General features: G+C 36.0%; 2 protein-coding genes across 2 annotated transcripts; both read right to left on the minus strand.

Moving 5' to 3' along the window:
* Positions 1-2471: 2471 nt before the first annotated feature.
* Positions 2472-15084, minus strand: LOC142349843 (serine dehydratase-like). The gene is made up of 7 exons (XM_075401651.1): positions 14628-15084; positions 14233-14257; positions 14014-14156; positions 9856-9944; positions 9085-9321; positions 3627-3757; positions 2472-2689 (listed from the first exon to the last, which is right to left on the minus strand). The coding sequence occupies exons 1-7, from the start codon at positions 14817-14819 to the stop codon at positions 2529-2531; spliced, it is 978 nt and encodes a 325-aa protein (XP_075257766.1). The 5' UTR covers positions 14820-15084; the 3' UTR covers positions 2472-2528.
* Positions 15085-19032: 3948 nt separating this feature from the next.
* LOC142349182 (protein CFAP20DC-like) lies at positions 19033-21081 on the minus strand. The gene has a single exon (XM_075400595.1). The coding sequence runs from the start codon at positions 21011-21013 to the stop codon at positions 19160-19162; it is 1854 nt and encodes a 617-aa protein (XP_075256710.1). The 5' UTR covers positions 21014-21081; the 3' UTR covers positions 19033-19159.
* Between the last annotated feature and the right edge of the window lie 3436 nt (positions 21082-24517).

Raw genomic sequence — 24517 nt, forward strand, 5'->3', positions numbered from 1 at the left:
CACTAAATTTAACAAGGTGCACAACTTTTCTCGTTCTTTTCCATCTACGATGCTCCTCATTTTCAAGCATTTTTCATTTCATTTGATAACCACGTACAATTGTTACTAATATTGCTGCCATTGAATTTCTTAAAGGAGAAAATTCATCCACAACAATTTTTTTAAATAAAAAGTTAGTTGAAGTTGAGTTATATTAAAAGCATCGTTCGGGCCAATCGGTTCAAAGACAGCCCTTTTAACGAATCAAGCTCAGTTTGCAACAATTGCCCAATTGGCGACCTTGCAAACGACAAAAGATACCCGGCAGAATACCAAACATTAACCGCCGTTGGTTTCCATAACCAAGATTGGGGTTTAAAGAGAAAAAACTAATGAAAATGATTTTTATACACAAACAATTTTACAGTGAACTATTTTGATGTCATTTTGGAGCTGAACATACTCCTGTTTCGTAGTGAGACGACACAAGGGCTAAAATAAACACCATTAAGCATTAGAGATTGTAACTAAGAACAAAGTTCGAGTAACGGTTCATTTTGAATTGCTTTGCTGAGCAAGTACTGTCTAAAAACACTGAGAAAAACAAAACTGAGAATGAGAAAAAGGCTAAACTCGCCTAGAGAAGTCAAAAAGCTTTCACGCAAAATGTTGAACAATCTGTGAACTAACGTAAAGCGCAAAAATTTTAGTACGACGAAAGAAAAAACATAGCAGGACAAGTCCTGAGCTACAATTCAAACGATTTTCATTGACTAAAAAAAACTAGACCTAGAATAGAAAATGAATGGATTTGGAAAACCGTTTAGAAAAAAGCAATGAAAAAAATGAGAAAACAGTAAAAATCAGAGTCAAATTGCCGCATGCGAACAAAAAATCACAATCGAGAAAGCGAATTTTTGCTCAAACAGCGTTTTTTCACTACTTTAAAAATTCAAGTGTAAAAAAATTCACACTGCAAAACCACTCTCTTTTTCACTCCACTTCCTGTTTCGGCGTGACCAAAATTACTACTCCAATTTGACTTGAAAATGTGTGAACAGATCTTAAAAAAACAGCGCCCCAATACAATTTAAATTCTTTGAATTGTAAAACAAGTAAAAAAATAGGAGCGCTACAATAGCGACTTGGAAGCCGAGGCGGCTATTAACAATGCCAATTTGAGGTTCTATGGAACAACGCAAACGATAAATAATACCCATTTAAGGCTATTTGATCCGCTAATATTCCAGCTTTACCATTTTATAGTAACGGCAAAGTCATCAGAACAACTTTTCTGTTCCGGGCCAAAGTACGGGGGCAAAGCACTGCTTTCATGAGGGTTCACGAATGTTCAAAAATATTGAACCAGAGAATATTTTAGAAGCATCGAAATAATAAACCACAACTTCAACAGCATTCGGCAATCCGTTTGACAGATCAACATTTCAAACAGCGATTCTTTCGCAAGAACTACGCAATTGTGTCAACGTTAGACCTAGGAGCACATAAATATTCAATTGATCCGCACACTCAGTCAGTCACTTGCAAACTCTATTGACCAGTTCAAAGAAAAAAGGGGCACCCTCCATTGAATTGGCACAGATGCCTTGCCATTTGTAACTCTTATGTAACTCATAACTAACCTTGCCATTTGTAACTCTCATAAATTTGTAGCTCTGAATGTGGATACCCGCTAGCTCAACTTCTTGCTTTTTTCTTTTCTTTGTGATGGTGTCATTTTTATAGCGCAGCGTTCGTTCTGCAAATTTCGTGAATTTTTCATAAGGCACAAAAATCATGTAAGCAGAAAAAGCTTTGACGCAAAAGAAAGAACCTGAAAATTTCTGCAATCAATTGGTCAATTGACCAACCATAAAATTTCAATTGATTCTTATGTCTGGCAAAAGATGAAGATTTGATTAAATCCCAAGAAAAATGTTTGAATATCCTTTTGAAGAAATGAGAATTTGCAATATTTTTAAATCTAGGACAAGCTTATCTATTCTGAAGTTTGAATAAAAATTCAAGTCCTGGAACAATATTTGACTCTACTTTAAAGCATATGGCGATCAACTTTAGTTTGGAAATTAGTTCGGAATAAAAAAAATATCGAAAATTTACGTTCTCATTTTTTCTTCAATTTTGTAACCTTTATTCTCATCTGCAAGCTCATGTCTGCCGCTACATAAAATGGTTGGGGGCTGAAATGTACGCAAAACAGTTTGCAATGTTGTGGAAGTCTTAACGCAAAAACAACGAAAAAACCTCTTTCTATTCAGAAGAAAAATAGAACCACAGCTAATTTTCAGAATTTCCTTTACTATTTCCCTAGTCTTAAAAAGCTTTATACCTCGACGAGAGACAAAATTTTTAAAAAACGTTTCTTTGTAGCATCATTCTGCTCTCAGTGGATTAGACCTCTAATTTAGCTCTAATTAGAACGCTCTGCTCCCCTTAACTTTTGAAGGGGTCAAAATAGTCTAAACAGCAAATTATTCGTACTATATTGAATTAACTAAGAAATATTTAATTCAACTTTTATAATAAATTCAAAGCAACATTTGGACACTAACACCTCCACACACAATAATAACAACTGGTCCTTGTGAACAGTCAATTAAGCCCTCTTGGTGAAATTTCCTCAAAACATTCCCATAGGCAGTACTCAGAGCGGCGCCACATGCTGGCTCCACCAACATCCGATGGTCAACTGAAAAAATAAAATTATCGGGAATTCGTCATAAAGAATTCTTTCCAAACCTTCCATTTATCCAGGCAATACTGCTTCCTCTATCTGCGAGAAATGCAGTATCAGTAGAAAACAATAGCCCGGACAATATTCAATTGTTGGGATGCGTTGCAAAAATAACAAAAAATCTTGTGCAAACTTTCAGGTAGGAAAAGCAAACAAACAATGTATCGGTTTGTGGTTACCAGAAGTAGTTTTCTCATCTGCCCGTTTAATAAGACTTTTATAAATCCTTTGAAAAATAATTCAATTCTGAAGCTATTAAAATTAAAATACCTAATCATTAGATTATTATTCACTAAATACCTAATCACTAGATTATAGCAGTTAGATTATTACACAAAAGAACATTTTTTAATGCGTGACAATGATTGAAGGCAAAAGAGATGATTGTAAGTATAAAGCGTCGCACAAACAACTGTAAGAAAGAAATATAACAGACTGACAAGGTCAGAATGAACATAACCGACTAAACGTCGGAAAAATTGCTCTCGAACGACTAGTGGGAGCTCTAATCAATTGCAGCCTGCTTCAGTCGGGGGGGGGGGGGGGGGGGGGGGGGAGGTAGGGGAGCCTAAATGGGTCTAAGAAGTTCAATAGTGGGCTTCAAATAACCACATTAGAGGTTAATATATTAACCACTATTAAGATTTCCAGTAAAAAATGGCACCAGTTTCGGCGCACTTTTCATTTGACTTTTAGTATTAAATTGCCGCTAATTGAGTTCAGCTGCTTGAAATTGTGACTGTGAGAGAATTTTTGATCACGCGAAACGCAAAAAGTCAAGGGCATAAAAGTCACTCGAAAAGTCAAAATTTTCAACCAAAAATTTTGCATAAAAAGACACACATTTAAAATAATTGCTATGAACTTCGTTCAAGAGCAATCAAAAACGTACCAAGGAATCTTTTGCATGCATCAAGCGCCTCATCATCTGTGACAACAGCAGACAGAATATTGGCCTCGTTTCTCTCGATTCGACCAAGCAACTCTGGGCATGGTTCCAGTGCGGCTAAGCTCTTCGCAATGCTGGAACAAGGTTTCACATAATTCTGTTTTCTATTTAAGAATACTTGAGACACTAAAAATTGATACTTGAAGATACTAATAATTGCTGTCGATATTATTTAAAAAATTGTTCTAGTCAGAACCATTGTGCGAACTTACTGTTCTTGCATTTAATACACAGTTACTGGAACCGTATGCTATGTTTCTTCGTACAGTTTAACAATACTATTCTACAAACCACTCAAATTTTAGAACAATTTTCTATCGCAAAAATGATTGTATCTTTTTTCGAAAAGACGAATTTTTGTTAACTACTTCCGAGTTTTTCCACTTCGGCAAAACAATTTTTCGAATAATTTTTTAGTTGAAATATATAATTAATTGCTCGAAGTTTGTAGCAATTATATTAGTCCTGTCGGTCTTTTTTTTTGACATTTTTCGCTTGACCGATTTTTCGTCTGACGCTTTTGACTTATCGTCTTCAAAAACGGGATAAACGGGAGCGCCCAGCGGGCATTAAAGGCTCTTAGAGCCTTTCAGCTCTGTTTCAGCTCACTCTGTTTTGGAGCTTATACTTATGGTGTAAAGGGCGGTTCTGAGAGGTTGAAGACACCCCCAATGTTGACCCCAACCCCCCACCGCGCTGTTGCCCCGACTCCAGTGATGCCCCACCACCACCTCGCTCCCCATCAGCCCCCAGTGACACCCCCCCCCCCCCCCCCCCCCCCGTGGTTAGCTACTGACGAACAACCGCTTGCTAAAAACGCAAATTCATACAATTTTGCAATTTTTTTCAAGCTTTTTGAAAATTTTTGACATTTTTTGTTTTTTATTAGCCCTAGGTGTCAAAGAATCTCCAGGTAATAATAGGTTACTGCATAGTGTCTAGTGGTAGTGGAATGGTTTCATCATTTTAAGGTCACGAATTTAAGCGATTTTTTGACAAAAAAAGCAATTTTTTTCAAATTTTTTGTCATTTGTTTTCCTTATTCAGGTCTTTCCAGACCCAGGGGCCAGAAAATATCCTAAGGGGTTTAATAATAAGTTGCTAACAAATTTTTATCGGCCATTGAATAGTTTCTCAACTTTTTAATGTCACAAATTTAGCAATTTTTTGATAAAACTCGTTGCTTTCAAGTTGAAAATTTTTGTCATTTTTTGGTTTTTCAGCCTCAAGAACCAAGAAACCCCCTCTAGGTTTTGATAATAGGATACTGTATAGTTTCTAAAAAGAATGGAATGTTTTTCAAGATTTCAACACCACGAATTTTAGCATTTTTTTTACAAAACTTAAACCTTTTTAAATTTTTTTAAAACATTTATTGTCATTATTCAAGTTTATCGGCCAAACCAAAAATCTCCGTTAGGGCTTGATAAAAAAATACTGGCAAATTTTTTTGGCCAAAGATTGGTTTACAACCGATCACTAAAATCACTCAAATGTTTTAAAATTTTTGTCTTTTTTTTGAGTTCTTTCAGCCCTAAGTGTCAAAGAACCTCCTCGAAGGTTTTATAATAGGTTACTGCATAGTTTCTAGTGGTGGTGCAATGGTTCAAGTGTCAGAAAACCTCCGTTAGGGTTCGACAAATTGTTGGAAAAATTCGTTGGTCATGGACTAATTTTTTTGTCATTTTTTAGGTTTTTTAGTTTTCATTTTAGAGCCAAAGAACTTCCTCTAGGGTTTATTAATATTTTACTGAACAGTTTATAGATGTCATGGGATGTTCAAGATTTTAATATCACAAATTAAGCAATTTTTTAAAATATTTGAAATTTTTTAATGTTTTTGAACTTTTCTGGCACCAGAGGCCTTGGGACCTCCAAGGTTTGATGATAAGATGCTTCATAGTTTTCAGAGTTAATGGGATACTGGTCAACATTTTTTATGAATCCAGCTTTAGTAATTTTTGGATAAAATTTAAGCTTTACAAATTTTTGGAAAATTTTTATATTCCCAGTGTATGGATCTCTATGAGCCAGTGATACTATTTCAGGCTTAAAAAAGGGATACCGGATAGTCTTTTGAGACAATGAAATGGTTCCTAAGATATTAACATCTCGAGTTTTAGCAAGATTTTGTTAAAATTTGCAATTTTTTCCAAAAATTATCAATTTTTGTCCTTTTTGGACAACCATTACTGGCCAACGAAACCTTTCAAGTCTCGGAGATGGGTTATTTCACAGACTTTCCGAAAAAAATGGTTTTTAACTTTTTTACTGCAAAGTTGAAGAGTTTTTTTGGGTTTTGCCATTTCACTTTTTTTATGATTTTTTATTCACAAGGCTAGAAAACCATAAGTTGCAGAGTCGAATCCAATCGTGGAAGGTAATCCTGTCTCCTCTCTCGTTCGGTTGGGTTTCCCTTCCGTCTCTTTCTCGTTCACTTTTTATCTCTCTCTCTCTCTCTCTCACACACTATCTCTCTCTCTTTTTGTTGATGCCGCACTTCAGCTGCTGTTATGTGGCGTAATGTCATCATCTCTGATCCCCATTAACAATGAGTTATAGTATAAATGTTTTTTATCATAAATGATCCAACAGCTACTTTTCAGGAAATCATTTTTCATTGCTCTCAAAAGCAATTCGTAGCAAATACATTAATCCTGTTTGTCTCTATTTTGCATTTTTCGCTTGGCCGATTTTTCGTCTGACCCATTTGACTTTCGTCTTCAGAAACGGGATAAAGAGGTAGCACCCCGAGGTCACTAAACCGTGTCTAGCTGCTGACGAAGCCAACCGCTCGCCGGTCGTTTGAGAGCAATTCACCCGATGTTAGTCGGTTATTTTTCAGTTGTTAATTGAATTTGATAGTCACATTTTACCTATTAACAGATGGATCACTAGCACTTCAAAAATATATGAGAAAAGATAGCTAATTCCATTGACCAAATTTGTACTTTTGCATGTTAAAAGCGCTTAGAAAAAAGCACTTTTCTCATTTCTGTCTCATTATTGCTGGACTTTTCTCAACGATTCTGTACTCTAAATTAAGTTGACAGTTTTTTTAACACTTTTTTCACCTAATATGAGAAAACACCGTTAAAAGTGCTCTACTACAAAAAATATAAACCAACGCTCGACGGCTGAATTAGTCTCCGGGGCTGTATCGAATTCGAGTATGCTTTATAGGTCGATAGCAGTCTGATGAGAATTCCTTCAGTGATAACTGCCGCGAATTAAGTTAGCGGCCAATTTACAAAAACACAATTTAGATCACGCCCAAAAGGACAAGAAGTCAAACGCGTAAAAGTTACTCAAAAAAATAAAATCCATCTTTTCCGTTTGTGCTCCCAGCTTAGTGGGTGCATATTATTTGCACCTCTACAAGGCACAGGCTACATTTTTACATAACAATTTAAGGGTACTAACACGTGCTCTGTAACTGAGTGCATAATGTACTGGGAGGTGAATAATGTAATGCGGTGCCACCAACGGAAATGATCCGTGAAATCATTTAAGCGAGTTAACTAAAAATCTAGAAAAAAGGTTCAGCGAAATTTTGCATCAGAAATTTTTCTAATAATTGCTTCAATGGAAAATAAAAGAAAAAAATGCCATTAGACGCACAGTAAATCAAGCGTCCAAAATGGGTTTTTTAGGCCACTTACAAAGTTGATAAAAATCTTAAAATCTGTTAGAAGGTTGAGAGAGAACAACCTAATGTAAATTTTGCATCATATAAGCTTGAACTAGCCTGGCACGAAGCTCAACTTGTTCAACGTATATTTTCTTGCAGAGGTAAAGCCTCGAGGAAAACAGAAAAAAAAGAAAATAAGAGTGTTATAAGAGATGCCCCGTTCGAGAGCTAAAACCAGTTGGTGTAATGATCATCAGCCCAGGTTTGCAAGTAAAAGATGCTGGTCCGCACCCAGGAATAGCACATTTTCAATTTTCAATTTGTTCCTCCTTAGACCCCCCGCAAAAAGCCTTTTAATACTGCAGAAAATCTAAATAACCAGAACCGATGTTTCTTTTATATGCCTGAGTTCAATTCGCCTAGAATTTTAGATTTCAAAGGATTTCAAAAATTTAAAATTTTCAATTGAACGAATGGGGGTGATATAGGGAGCTATAAGTTCAAGATCTGAAAAACATTCAGCAAATTTGCCTTCACTAAACCACATTTCCAAATTAATTCTAATGCAATCTACATTTACACAAACTGTTAAAAATATTAAACATAACCGACTAACGTCGGCGATTTGCTCTAAAACAACCGGCGAGCGGTCGCCTTCCATAGTAGCTAGACACGGTTTAGTGATGCTAGCTTTAGCTTAATTGAAGGGGCGTAAGGTGAGCGCAGCGGAGGGGGGCACTGGGAAGGGGGGCTGATGGGGGCAACAGTGGGAGGGGGCAACGGTGGGAGGGGGTATTTGGCTACACGGGGCTCTTATCGCGCCTGAATGATGTGCAGCCGTCGGAATTTTTGCAGAACGGTTTCTGTGAATCGTATACTTGGAGACTACTGAGCTGAAAGGCTCTAAGGGGACTGAATGCCAGCTGGCCGCTACCTGTTATCCCATTTTTGAAGACAAAAATTCAGATGGGTCAGACGATAAATCGGTCAAGCGAAAATCGCTTAAAAAAGACCAATAGGACTAACATAATTGCTACAAAACTCGATAAACAAACTTCGAAACATAACCGCTAATTGCTCTCAAACGCCTGGCGAGTGGTTGGCTTCGAAAGTAGTCACTTTCTCTTTTACTCGCTTTAGCCCAATTGGCGAGGGAGTGAAGTGGGGGCGTCAAACTCTAAGAACCTCCCTTTACGCCATGGACTTATGTCTCCAAAACCTTTTATAGTTAAACTGCATAATGATTGAAAAGTTTGAATAGATTGAATTGAGTAAGACGAGAGGCTATAAGACCCCTTAATGCCCTCCGCGCGCTATCTGTTTATCGTGTATTTTAGTACCAGAAGTCAAATGGGTCAGACGAAAAATCGGTCAAGCAAAAAATTGCTAAAAAAGACTGCAGGACTAATATAATAGCTATAAACTTCGTTTGAGAGTAATTAATTAATAAATTACTAGCCTATCTACTTGATAACTATTGATTGTTGTTGATCCTCCGTTTTCAATTTTTTGATAGTTCTGCAGATAAAGTGCGTACAAAACAAATTAGATAGTTTACGCAGTATTAGTAGGTTGGATCTTTTGATTGGAGGGAGTTTCCAAAAAAATCCCATTTCCATTTCTTCAAATTTTTCTCTTTGCATTTAAAAGTGCACTCGCAAGTGTACCATTCTTTTTCCCCAGGATGCGTTTCTCCTTATTTGCTCAAAAAACTGTCTCATTTGTAGTTCATTTTTTCCACCACTCAAATAAAACGCAGCATTGTACTACCTGCTGATTGTTTGGAGTCTGAAACTGGACCCAGTTTGTAAACTAAGTGAAAGACAGTCAGCACCCAAGGTCTCAACTGCAACAATGGGTACTGCACCCCACTTAGGATGCCTTTTCAATCCCTCTATAATTCCCAACAAGAGACCCCCACCCCCAACTGATACCACAATACAGCTGGGAATAGTCTCTGGGCTAAGTTGGTTTCTCAATTCATCCATTAATGTCGAGTTGCCTTCCCTGAATTGATTGTGAAATGTTTACAAGCATTGTGAAAATTGGATTAAAATACCGGATTTAAAATACCGGATCTGCCCTCGCAATATCTTATACGCGTTGCTTTTCCAGATTTTATTTTACCGCTTAGCGATTTTTCGCACTTGTATCTCAACTAGAATTCCCCCTCAAGCTCACAACAAGAGCTTAATCCTCAAAAGTTCAACAATTTTCATTTTGCATGATTTCAAAAGATACTCATACTATTTTCATCGTAAATCGTGCATTATTTTTTTCTGAAATTTTCGCCAATTTTTTTTGCAATCAACATCATTTTTGAAATATGATCTCTTACCACATCTTATACAATCATACCAAATCCTGAAAAATCAAAGCTTCTTTTGTACAACAGCACTTTATCCTGGCGGCAGATATTTTCAAATAATTGATAAGATGGCCTAAAAGGCTATGCTTGCAGACTGCCACGTGCTCTATAGGACAACTTTGTTATATTTAAAACAAAAAACGAAATGCTACAGGTAAATGCCGGATCTTTACCATATGTAAGGATGGTCATAGGGAGGCACCATAATTCCACCAACAGATTCACAGAATTCCACCGCTTTCTCATTCGCCTCATCCCACACCTGAAACAACAACAACAGTTTGTATCTATGAACACTACTATGAAAGCAGATGCTTTCTTCATCATGCGTCAAGTAAAACAATCGGGATGCAAACAAGATTATTATCCTAAAATATTTTAAAACAGCTAAAATAAAAACGAAAAAGGAGGATTGGTAATATGATTAGGCACATAAAGCTCCCACCCGTCAAGAAGTCAAACAATGTACAAATTTTTTTCAAACTTAACGATTAGTCAAGATTTTGACTTGTACTGTTGAAGACGGAATCCTTTTTGTCAAAGCTTTCAAGAATCTCAAATTGGAGTTTTTCTTAAGACAAAAAAATCTTCACCATACAATCCAATGTTTGAAGTTACTGGACAACTGAGATAAGTCAACGATTCTTCCTTTTGAAGTTTGATAGCCTACAAAAACGATGAAAAAAATTGCATATATAGCTTCGTTCAAAATTTTATTCTAGAAAAATGTGTTCGCTTCCTGCGAACTAGACCAATTCAAAGCCAACTGGTTGTATTCAAACAGGTTAATTGAACATGGACTTGATTTCAACGAGATCGATTCTCAAGAAAACATATTTAGATTTAATTCCAAGAACAGAAACAAAAAAAAACTTAAAAATTTTCCAACGCAAATACAAACACGGAGGCTCGATAATGTGCTTTTGTACAATGTTCCGACCCCGCTCAACCGAACTCTTGGCTTAAATCAAATCAAGCACAAATACTATAGTCAGAATAAAAATAGAAACTCAAAACTTGATGTATTCCCAAATACGCAGATATATAAATCTTTAAGGTTACTACAGGTCTGGTCATTTTTTCATTTACAAGAATGGACAAAAATGAACCGAGTAACACCTTTCACTTCATAGTTAATTGAAAAAGAAATCAACAATAAAACAATTTCACGAGCAAAAGACGATCTGGTGAAGAAACAAAATTTGTCAGACAGCGAAACAAGATTCTATGCTCAAAGTGTAGCCAAACTTCATAGCACACTTTAGACACTTATGTCCTTCATGAAATCAGCTTAGTTATCCACCTTGCTTAATTTACATAAAAAATAAGCTCGATAATCAGACCCAAATAGATTTAACAAAAAAGCTGGGAGCCGTCATCAATGAGACAAATCTGAAAATCGAAAGGCAGAACGATAAAGAAGCAGAATTAAAGAATCAATTAAAAACTTCTTGGACAAACAACTTCAGAGACGTAGAAAGCCTGGACTACTGATATCACACAAAATAAGAGTTAATTGACGGTTCCTTAGAAAGCCAAGTGGAAACTTTCATAGATTGGATTTAAAGATAAGGAACCAATAATCACAACAAACAGAGGCAAAACTCAAAAATTCACAAAAAAATAAAATTTAGTCCAAAATCATTAAATACTAAACACGCTGACAGTTCAATTATACTTGCTTGGAAACTTGCTAGCTTAATCTTCTAGGAAACGCCCTAAAATTTGATTTGATTAACAACATTAGCGAAGGAATGAAGAAAACCATTTCGGTTACTAAAACGTTCATTGCCCTTTTACGCCTTATGGGCGGATGCGTAATTACTGACAGCTGCAAGTCAAAAATTTTGTTTGTATAGGAATTCTAAGTACACAAAGGTCAGCCGAAATGGTGTGAAGTTTTAATTGATGCAAGTCTTTGTCGACCAAAGGCAGCTTAAGCAGTCGCAGCATTTTGAGCTAACAGAAAAGGGGAGAAAAGTTTGGAAAACATTCCTATACTTAATTAACAATCAATATCAACTTCTCCTTAAGCCTAGTATTCAAAAGATGTCCATCCTATTGGTGTTTTGGTAACCAGTACAAAAAAAGCACTGCAAGCTGGCTGCAGAAACCAAATCTTGAATTTTAAATTTTCTAAAAAAAAACCATGGTTACATGTCTCAACTTGTTCACTTTGCAATTAATTCAAAATGTGATAGAAAGCTTACTAAAATCAAAATCGAACAACAGTAAGTAGCACGATTAACAGCAATTAAATAGCTTCCAAATTAGGGTTAGAACCGCCTTATGGATCAAGTAAAAGAAGACTCTTGTGCCTGCAGTCGATAATTTACAAAACAGGTACACTGTCTGGTATCAAGCTCATAGCTTTTGATCGGATTATAAATATAGAGAAGAACAAGAGGCGCAATGCGTTCGCACACAATTAACCGACCCTTCTCGTTCAGAGACAATTACCCGACACTTATCATTCACAAACTTCCAAAAAAAGTTAAATACAATTGAATATCAAAATTTAGATGCTTTTCAAATTAATTGAAGTTTCAATAGCAAATTAATACATCGACGGAAGAAATACGGAAACGACTCGAAGTAGTATCCCCTAAAACAAATGTCTCTTCAAATTCCAGACAAAGCGACAATCTTGAGTCAAACAGTAGAAAAATTCAGCAAAATAAAACAAACACGAAAAACTAGTAGAATTCAATTTAATTTTCACATAGTACAAGTACACATAAAAACAAAAAATGAAATTTTGCCTCATGAAATCTTGTAATCTAGCCACAAAATATGAGCTCAAAAACATCTGTTTTCGAAAAAAAGGAGAAAGAAGAGAAAAAGTAAAAAAAATTGTAAACTTTCTCAATTTTTGTCAAAAATCATAGAAAGAGAAAGCCTTGTAGCAAAAGAAACTTGTTTCCTTTGTAGTTATCACAGACTATGGGCATGAGGCTTTAACTCTTTTACCAATAAATTCAATGAAATCATACCATGAGCCAAAAACTGCAAAAAAAAGACTGAAAATCAACAAAATATTTGAAAAACCTTCAAACTAGCGTTAAACTCCCGTTATTTGCAAAAAACCTCAAAAAGTATCAAAACAAGCTGAATATTAATACTTTTGTCAGCAATAACCTCTCAGACAACATAAACAACTAAATTTTCCACCAACAGTCATGTCGCTAGCGACATTAGCGATCAGACTTCAAAAATATATATAAAAAAAAACAGGCAGAAAACAAAAACTCGCCAGAATTTTAGAACACCCATTTGTCCAAACCAATAAAATAATTAAACTGTTCAAAAAAATAGAAAAGTTCACTTATTCCTTTTACCCAGTTAAAAATACGAAAAGAGCAGTTATTGCCTCAAATGAAAAAAAAACTCAAATCTTTTGTTCAAACGAAAAAATTCTCTCAATTTTCAAAGCCATTTGAAAGAATTTTACGCTACAAAACCACTCAATATTTTTAACCACTCAAAACGTTAAAAAGATGAAAAAAATGTGAAGATCTTAAGATCTCTCTTTTCGATTGTACAGACAGCAGGGAGACTGCCAACGTTCTGGCTATTATGTCGACTGGTTATCAACAGGATATTGTTGCTTACATTAGAATATGCGGGCAAAAATTATAAGCAATCAGTCTAAAATCACGCTAAATATGAAAATTACGCTAAAATGCCAAATGTTGGCACCAAGTTAAACCGAGATAACTCCTTGTAACACGAAAATTGAACGTTTCTTTTTGGTTCTTTTCTACGCTCAATGGGCTTTTTAATGATACCACTCATGTCTTTATACATCTAATTTTTCGATCGGCCAAAATTGACTGAACAAAAAAATCAAACCCAGTTGAGCATATAGTCCCCGACTAAGTGGGGTAGGAACATACATAAATGCAAAAAGTATACTTTTAAGCTGAAACAGAATTTCTTTCCATAGTCAAACTAAATAAAATGCCCAATAGTAAAAAATAAAATGCCCAATAGTAAAAATAAACTGCCCGATAGTTGCTTAAAACGACATATTGGAGGCAATTGATTGCAAGTTTTCTATTGGTGCATATTTGAGTGCAGTTCAAAAGCTCATTTTAATGTCATTTTCATTATTTACATGATTGCATCCTTTTTGTTATCTCAGGGCAATTTCTTGAGGCCGCCAAGACCAACAAACCGACGTCTAGCTTACTAATTTGAAGAATCGATTCAAAACCTCTGACGAAACCTACTGTAGCGTTGTATAAGCACGAGCTTAGTTTCTACTTTTGTTCGAATTAACCAAAATTAGTTTACCTCGAATTAGTCGAAATTATTTAACTGTAACTTACCTCGCCATATACGTGCACTTGACTACCCGGATATAGTTTGAACTGTTCCCTCACAAACTCTGACGTAGTCTTGGGTACAAACACGTGAATGGGTTTCTTCAGCTGAGCAGCGGCATAGCTAGCAGCTAGGCCCGCATTTCCACCTCAACATGAGCAGGTTAACTATTTCCAATTTTCAGGCGCTTTAGAAAAAAGGTAACTATGAATTTTTCAGCTTACCTGAAGAACAGACGAAGCATTTTGCCTGCGAAAACAAAACTCCTGTTTAATATGACTTTGAACTACGAAAAGATAACCAAGAGGTAATAACTGACTCAAGGGTCTTCACAAAATTTCAGAAAATCGTATGGATTGAAAAAAGTCAAGCAAATGCGAAAAAAAAATGTTTACCAATAATTGAAAACGTGATAAACATCGATTCCAAATTAGATATCTCAAGATAAATCTTTTAATTTGAACGTTATCTTATCTCTACAAATTTCAACAAGCTCAAATTCAGTCTGAATTTAAACGAGCCTAATCGTAGTCTAGAGATGATTGATTAATGCCAATTTAACTCGATGGAAAAATTTCTTTAAATAGTATTAAAAAACACCTTAGGTTTTAATATTTACCTCAGGTCGCTCTTTCAACGATTTAACACACATGTTACCAATTCCTCGAATTTTGAATGATCCGGGCAGTTGTAAATTGTCCAATTTAAGCAAAACTTCAAACCCATTTTCACTGGAAAGAGTAGTGGATCGCATTAAAAGCGTTTCTACGTGCAGTTGACCTGATTCGCTATTCTGCTTTTTTTCAATCATTGTTGGAGATCCGATACAAACTTTGCCACAATTTTTCGACAAAGCAAAAATTAAAGATGAATTAAGATGAAGATCTAAAGACAATTCAAGGCGTTGAGAAAAAACTGCTCTGATATTTGACGAACTAAAGTTCTCAAGTTTTCAGAATTGAACTGAGCTGGAAATAACAGAATATTTAGGCAGTATGCGCCAAATTATTTCTGAGACGCCTATATATAGTTTAGCAACAACCTCAAAGAAGTCAGAGGTATTAAATTGAGAGAGTCGAAAAGAACCCACCTGACAAAAACGCCTTTTAACGACGAACACAGCAATTTTCAAGCATCATGATCTAAGCAAGCTTAATCTTCTAGGAAACGCCCTAAAATTTGAATTTAACAGCAATAGCGAAGGAATGGAGTAAACCATTTCGGTTACTAAAACGTTCATTGCCCTTTTACGCCTTATGGGCGGTTGCGTAATCACTGACAGCTGCAAGTCAATAATTTTGTTTGTATATGAATTCTAAGTACACAAAGGTCAGCCGAAATGGTGTGACGTTTTAATTGATGCAAGTCTTTGTCGACCAAAGGCATCTTAAGCAGTCGCAGCATTTTGAGCTAACAGAAAACGGGAGAAAAGTTTGGAAAACATTCCTATACTTAATTAACGATCAATATCACCTTCTCCTTAAGCCTAGTATTCAAAAGATGTCCGTCCTATTGGTGTTTTGGTAACCAGTACAAAGAAAGCACTGCAAGCTAGCTGCAGAAACCAAATCTTGAATTTTAAATTTTCTTTAAAAAAAAACATGGTTACACGTCTCACCTTGTTCACTTTGCAATTAATTCAAAATGTGATAGAAAGCTTACTAAAATCAAAATCGAACAACAGTAAGTAGCCCGATTACCATCAACTAAACAGCTTCCAAATTAGGGTTAGAACCGCCTTATGGATCAAGTAAAAGAAGACTCTTATGCCTGCAGTCGAGAATTTACAAAACAGGTACATTGTCTGGTATCAAGCTCATAGATTTTGATCGGATTATAAATACAGAGAAGAACAAGAGGCGCAGTACGTTCGCACACAATTAACCGACACTTATCATCCACAAACTTTAATAAAAAAGTTAAATACAATTGAATATCAAAATTTAGATGCTTTTCAAATTAACTCAAGTTTCAATAGAAAATTAATACATCGACGGAAGAAATCCGGAAACGACTCGAAGTAGTATCCCCTAAAAGAAATGTCTTTTCAAATTGCAGACAAAGCCACAATCTTGAGTCAAACAGTAGAAAAATTCAGCAAAATAAAATAAACACGAAAAACTAGTAGAATTCAATTTAATTTTCACATAGTACAAGTACATATAAAAACGAACAATGAAATTTTGTTTCATGAAATCTTGTAATCTAGCCACAAAATATGAGCTCAGAATCATCTGTTTTCGAAGAAAAGGAGAAAGAAGAGAAAAAGTAAAAAAAAAAATTGTAAACTTTCTCAATTTTTTCAAAAACCATAGAAAGAGAAAACCTTGTAGCAAAAGAAACTTTTTTCCTTTGTAGTTATCACAGCCTATGGGCATGGGGCTTTAACTCATTCACCAATAAATTCAATAAAATCATACCATGAGCCAAAAACTGCCAAAAATAGGCTGAAAATCAACAAAATATTTGAAAAACCTTAAAACTAGCGTTAAACTCCGGTTATTTGCAAAAAACTTCAAGAAGTATCAAAACAATCTGAATATTAATACTTTTGTCTGCAATAACCTCTCAGACAACATAAACACCTAAATTTTTCACACCTACATTCCTCACTCTTTCAAAAGAATGTATGAACAAAATAACCTCACTTTTTACGCCCTTTGAATTTATCACTGAATTAACTTTATAAAATTTTATTCACTCCCCGAACTTCCGATTTCATTGCTCACTCACTTATCAAAAAACAGAAAACCATAACGCCTTTTCGAGTCTAAAAATTGTCGAGAAAACGTTCCCATTTCTGATCAACAAAAGTTTTCAATGATTTTCAAAAAAATATGAGAAGTGACACTTAGCTTTCGATTAGAAACTGTACCAAAGAAATTATTGAAACGTTACAAAGGTTCGATCAGACCTCAAAAAAAAACTGGAAAAATTTTATAAAACTTTTGCCTATCCAAGCCTCGATCTTGATGTTGATGAAATATAAATCTTGATGAAATTAAGAACTTTGTTGTATTATTGACAGATTGATGAACCCAGAATCAAAACAAAGTATCAACTGAACGCACCTAACAGAAGCCAGTCATAGAGACTGACTGAAAATCTGCATAGATTAAAATTTGGTCACAATCCAGGTATATTGAACGAAAAATGAATCTGAAAATGCAAAAAAAAACAAAATAGCAACTCCAGATCGCTCTTCAGGATAGCCAGATCCCACATAGCATTTCTTAGTCTCAAAATTTTTTCAGCACTTTTTTAATGGCACTGCTTGTGCGAAAAAAGGATAAAATTAGCAAATAGCTGAAATTTGGCGGAGAAATTAAAAATGGCCAAATTTGCAATAATTGTGATGAAAGAAAGCGTTTCAATGTCAAAAACCAATTAAATTTTTTAAGATTTTCGAAATTCAACCTGACCAGAACATTCAACCTGTCCGTATCGACGAGTTATGGTTGATAATGAACAACAATTTCAAAAGCGTACCTGCATTTTGGGATCATCTCTTGTGTTGGGTGTGGTAATATATCTACTATGTGCTCAGAAAGCGTCTTTACAGAAAATTTCGAAAGAAATGTACTCCAAGTTATTGTGATTGCACGAACGAATAATCTATTTGAAAAGAAAAATGAACGATTGATGGGCCCCGTAGAGACATCGGATGAAATGTTCCATCTTATTCAGAAATTGAAGTTTTATCGTTTGCATGTTTCAATTCTTGAGCTAATAAGTCGACGAGGGAAAGCGGAAACATGTGCTAGAGTGAACTATTGTTACAAAGACTTTGCTCGAGAACTGAATGTCCCCTTTGTATCATTTAAGAAATTTAAGGCTGTGAAGCACTTAAGCAAAGATGGAATCCATCCAAATGCGCGAGATATTCGAGAACTTGCCTCCGATTTCAGACGAGCTGTAAAGCATACTGAACTCTATTACACAGCCAAACTATTTCAGTAAGAGCACGGTTAGTGCTGAAGATTTTAATCCTTTTAACGTTTTAAATCAATTATTCAAGATGTATGCGGTTCGACCAATCTGACGATATTCCAGGTCTTGTTGAGTCAGAATTAGTATTTTGAATTGCCTGGTTAAGGCAGAAGATGAACATTCCTTGATGCTCAGCACACCCCACCTTTGTGTACAGAAAGGGTAGATAAATAAAGACCAGCACTACTACTACTACTACTAAGAACAATTGGAGCTAAACGTTTCTGCAAACTGAATTTCTTTGCCATTGCTGGTAGAATATGCACGACAGGTTTTCATTTCGATTAGTGGCGTAAAAAAGGGGGAAAATTGCATTTGATTGATATCACCTTCAATTCTCCAGGCAAAAGACAAAAAATCGGACAGCGTCTCAATAAAATACCTGGCATTAACTTTCAACTCTCAAAATTGGGATTGGAACAGAAAAGAAACGGGACGAACCTAAGGAAATCAGATCTAGATACCCTTTGAACTTTGTTTTATTTAAAACCTTTATGAGGTCCAACGCTAAATGTTTTGATACTTGAAATCTTAACCTCAAGAAACAGGAACAAACCTAACTACCAATTTCAATCAAAATAACATGTGCTTTCGATTTTATCTTCCTAAATTATTTCTTTCAATTCTTGTTTCCACTCCAACAGGCGTTAATGGGAAATCAAAAAGGAAACCGACAATCATTTTTTTGGTAAACAAAAACTCTGTGAAAACGAAAATTCTGCAAAAATGTAGATGCGATTGACTATGTTGATCATCCACTCACCTCATTTTTAACTTCTTGAAATAGTTTCAAAAATTAGTTCTGTTTTTAGTTGGTTATAACAAAGTGCTTCAATAGAAGCTGTTTTAAGCAGCAGCCGCAGGGAACCCATTCTTAGATAATTTAGAAGTTTTCTTTTACACGGTTGAGTGGAACTTTCTGTGCTAAGCAAAGACTCGCACGAGTTGTCTTCTCAGCAATTTTTGAATCAGAATGAGACCTCTACTTTGACATTTGCAGAGTTAATATTCAAGCGTCTTATGTTAAAAATGAAGAGATCGGAAGATTGAATTACGGATATAAATAGAAAAACTCTGTATGAAATCTAAGGCACTAAAACTTATATCTATAGATCTACCTAAGGCAACTTAGTTGTTATGAATAACTATTTCGTATCACTTTCATGTCCTCAATTCGTAGTATTTTTGAGTGAGAGGATCATAATAGCAATTCAAGTCAGGGTCATAAATTAGTTCTAATTCTTCGTCTGTTTCTCCGCTTTGACTTTTAGCCGGACTGACATTTTGACCGTTTACTGACAATTTAAACTCATGGTTTGCTGAAATTTCTTCGACATCTGTTGGCAATAATAAAGGCGGACTTGACCTTAAAGCATTAGCGTTTCTCCCTTTTCTGAAGTTCTCTAGCGACGGAATTTGGCAAGAAGTTTCATCAAAGTTGGCAAAATTGGGTAAAGCCATAGCGGCGTTGAGTTGACCGGATTTATTGCTGTTTAAGTAGTCAAGCCTTGAAGATAGATTGTACTTGCTAGATTGCATGCTTAGATCCTCCATCGCTGACAAAGGGTTGTGTACGTCTGTATCTGCTGCGTCTTGATAGTGTGGGTCCAAAATTGAGTTCAACATACTCTGTTCTACAGAACTTGCACTCCGTCCCGTATCCGGAGGCGCGTAGTTTCTCCAGTCATAATCCGATGGCGTGTGAACATTAGTTCGTGCTGTGACTTCACCAGCATCAAGTTCATTATCACTTTCAACTTTATTCTCTTTTTCGTCTTCGTTTTCGCTCCCAATGTCAAAAGTCACCTGTTCCCCATTTCTGGGAACGTTTAACGCTTTGGCAAATTTCTTTGATATCTGAGGAACAAACTTAGTCTCTTTTGCAGCAATTTCAGCCATTTTTTCATTCGGCTGATCAAAGTTGGCTCCAAATGGTGATATTGGTTTCACGGGAAGTGATTCAGGAACCGGTGCGACCCTGGGCATGGAGGAAAATGTGAACAAACCACTATCATTACTTGGAATAGATTCCGCATTTTTCGTTTCCTGATTACCGCAATTCCGGTCTGGTGATAAGCTAAGCTTTGATTCCTTTTCGTTACTGTAAACTCTGGCTCTGATCTTGCTGGAAGTTTTGCCACTCCTTGATGGTGCTGGGGGTTGCGGGTTCACGGACAAGTGCCCTGGCCGTTTTCCAACAGGAGCTGACGATATCCCCTGCCGACCCGTAACATTCAAATCATCACTTCCGTGACTACTTCCTAGAGATTCGAAAGACCCGTTTTTGACATTTTCATTTTTAACTATCTCCTTAACATTCGTTTTGGTTGAATTAGATTCTGTTTGGTTGAACTTTTTAGGCGCGCTATGCACTGTTCTTTGAGATAACACCAAGCTACTCTCAAAACTTTCAAAATTTAGTAATTTGCCCTCATGCAAAACGCCAGGTGGAAAGTCCACATTCTTCGGAAGATCAAAAGTTGAATTTGAATCGCGTGTTGTGAAAATTCGTCTCAATTTGCACTTCGAGTTGATTATTAGAGAATCCAGAAACTTAAACGAATTACCAGGATAGAGACCGGAAGTCAGTGACCCGAGTTCGATTCTGAGCGATAGCCAAACATTCTTTGGAATGTTTTTCAGAGGTATCTTTGTATGCAGTGGAGTTATTGCGAGACTTTTATGAGCAGTTGCGAAATTCAACCTGCGCTTCGAATTTGACTGATCAAAAATATTTACATCAAGCGAGAATTCAGACGATAGAGATATGTTTAGTTGAAGACACAAAACAGGCTGAACAATTTTTAAAGAGGAGGATTTCTCGGTCGGAATATTGAGGCAAGGCACGGAACCCGTTTTGGAAGACAGCATGAAGACATTGCCTTTGACATCCCGTTCGTATGACCTTGTCAGTTGACACTTGGAGGTCGACTTGACAACAGAGGGAAGGGGGACATTACCCTGTGCGACTAATACATCAACACAGACGCCGCCTTGAAATGTGTCCCCAAACATTTCACATTGGAAATAATAGTATGAATCCAACACATCTGAAAATGAAGAAATTGACGTTTTTCAGCTATGAAATCTTGTTTATGATGTATGATTGCGCCTCAAGATTGCACACTACAAACTCGAACATTACAGATATCATTTAATGATTACTTGGAGTAATTTTCGAACAGTGCCTGGAACCGATAGCTCCCTAGCATGGTCAATCTTTGGCTGAAAACTTGAGTTATTGGGCACTTCTGCTTCTTAAGTACATGGTTAATGTAACTATAAGCGAAATCGATATTGAGCGAATTGTTCTCTCACGAAGAACAACCTTTCAAATAACAAGCTTGAATTGATACCGTTATGACTACAATACATATTGATAAAAGAGAGCACCATTCCCATCTTTTTACATCTAAGAGTGATATTGTACAGTAGTTTTTAGTAAGTACGTTTAAGTTGAGTTCAAAAATACTGCTGAATAAGTATTATTAACACAAAGATACTAGGTGACAAAGTAGCGATAGAATCTAGATAAAAACTCAATGAACAACTCACTAAATGTATGCACCCTTTGCATGTTGACACTATATCGTCAGTTCCAAAATATTGCAGGCAAAAGCTAAAAACAGAGTCCTGATAACATCAAACCATCTGATAGATTTCAAGGAGAATGTATGGCTCGTGGCCCTCATCGGTAAATTGCAACGAACACGTTATTGGAATAAAAGCAACTTTTTCATGGTCAGCAACGAGTTGGCAGAAATCATAGTAAAGCAGAGACAAAAGAGTGAGACCCAAAACAAGAACTGTGCAGTAGTCCAGGAACAATTTGACATCCTAGAGTATACAATTCGCTTTTTGACAGACTGTGATTAAAAGCTTCACTTAAACCATCAATTTTGACTTTGACACCGCAGTAGCTCTTCTTTTCTCACTCTACTCTGTCAAGAGCCACATAGATGCACTCTCCAGCTGCAGGTTCAGTTTAAAGAAATCTATACCGACTCTGACAGAAACTTTTACCTATGTCGCTATTCCCCAAAGATTTACTAGTGGCAATTCTCGATGTAGGAAGTAAACAATACAAGGCTGCTTGTAAATTTTCAATGGCATTACCGATTTGTGACTGGCTAATTATGACGCAAGTTGTCTCAGAGATGAGATCATGGTTGATCATACCATTAGCATGGCTTCAAAACGTTTTTTCCGTATATAGTGTGCAAAAGAAACCATGCCACATCCAGAGCATCGGAAGGCAATTAAGTGGAACAAATTATTTCCATTACGCTTTTTGCAAGCCAGTTTGAGCAATGTTTGGAATCGTCAAGATACCAAGTTTGCCATCCAGCAGAAGCTACGCAGCCCATCAATGGGTCTCGACATGATAATTTGTTTTTCGATACATCAATTGAAGCCATCCGAGAATGTGAGACTGAAGTGAACTTCCTACCGAACCAAGCTCCAGCACGAAACCTAGGGTACGATATGGTTAACTTCAGCAACAGAAAACTGTGGTCTCCGAAAAACTTCCATAGACATAGCCGATCCAACGGAGAGCTAGATTTTCCCAGGATGCAGGATTTGTATTATGACCATCGAATGCGATTACCAGCTCCTAGGCCATATAAGAAAACTCCGTGCAGATCTCAAATCGCAACGAGATACTAGCAAAAAGAGTTTAAGTAAAGCTTGCCGATCCTGTTGGGAGTTTCTACAAATCGAGGTACCACCAGCTCACCGATTGGCTTACTTTGAAACAAGAACGACAGCTGTTTTGAACCCTTAAAACAGTCAGAGGAAAAATGATATTGAATCCTTTGGTCACAAAATCACAACCTCCCGAATATTGCCCAGACTAAAACTCAAAACAAGACAATATTCCAACAACCTTGTGTGAATTAATTAAGTCCCCATGAGTAAGCTATCATTACTCAGGCTGAACCATTGTCTTTATCACAAAATTTATACTTCATGCCGTTTTGCTTTGTCTATATCACCGATTTCGTATTATCAGACAGCTTGTTCCCTCAACCTTAAAATATGATAATAACAGAAAAATGTTGCTATAACAGTTATTGGCGTGCATTAAAGTCCAATTTGAAGAGCAAATCAAACCTAAACAGAGAAAGAAGTTTCATATTTTATCTGACCAAATTCCATCATTTCGACTGAGACCAGAATTAAATCTCAACTTGATTGGTGATAACATAGAACTCAAAGCTATCACTCCACCCAAAACTAAATCAGTGCAATCGCTTTCCAGTTCTATTTCCATCGAAAATCAATTACAAAAAGTTTACAATACTGATGTATTTACCCAACTGACTTTTTATAAGGACAAAATACTCTGGACAGTAATTTCAAAGTATTCATATATATGGACTAACTTTTGAGTAAACTGAATTGGATTAGCACATTGTGGCAGCGAACAAACTTCAAAAAACGTTGCCCGAAAGATGAACGACAAAGCAAAGCAGTCCAGAAATTTTTCTCAGAAGGAGTGGAGAGTCATGTAGACGCAATGAACTATCTAAAAATTTGTATTACAAAATTTATCGGTTAATAATTGGAAGTTTATGTTAAGGAAGGTATGTTAAGTAATCCAGTCTCAATCACTAATTCAGATAGTATTTCTACAGTAAAGTTAAGAATTTGAAAGTGAGAACACTTCCTTTTATATCTATAAAAACTCTTAAGAGAGAAACACTTTCAACCCAGCTTCAATTGTTTTCCCAGAAGTTTTGGATATCAACTCTTCAAAAAACATATTATCATCATTCCGCAGCAAACATTTTTAGTTACCCAAAAAGACCTATCAATTAAGTAAGATAAAATCAGAAAAAGGGTCTGAAAGAGATTCCAAATGGAAAAATCCGATTTTCGGAGAAAGGAAAACATATTGAAATCTTTGTCTCAAACAGTCTTGGAAGGCAAACTCTTCAAGAACGCCAAAAACTAGGAAAAATGTAGCGAAATAATTACTCCTCATAAAAGCTTTGAGGACATTACTGATATCACCCTAACCTCATCTTCAAGCAAAAATTAAAACGGAAAAAAATGCATTCAGGTTCTTCATCTAACTGATCATCCAATAACGGTTCCTTAAAGCATAATAGCAAATTTGAAACTCTAAAAACTGCATAAGCCGAAAACTTTCATTAGTGATCCAAAGCTCATTGATTTGGCAGAAGCCACGAAAAGCGGAAATTGATCAGTCGGTTCAGACAGAAATATTTGGAGATCCAAAAATTCGTCCAAAACCAAAGTATGATAAATTGTGGTTTTCTAAGCCGGAAACATTCACAAATTCAGAAAATCAGATCCCGCTCAATAATCCAAATTACCGTAAACAAATGGAATAAGTCCTTCAAAAATTTTGCCGAACATAGCTTCGATGATGGTTTTCTGAGCTAAAGGTCAAATTCGCTAGATAAGAAAAATCCAAGATTTCCCTTTCACCTGAAATGAGCGTATCGAACTAGCCTTGACGCACAATTATAATTAGATCATAACACTACC

The sequence above is a fragment of the Convolutriloba macropyga genome, chromosome 11 (assembly GCF_964194025.1).
Source record: "Convolutriloba macropyga chromosome 11, txConMacr16.3, whole genome shotgun sequence".
NCBI lineage: Eukaryota > Metazoa > Xenacoelomorpha > Acoela > Convolutidae > Convolutriloba > Convolutriloba macropyga.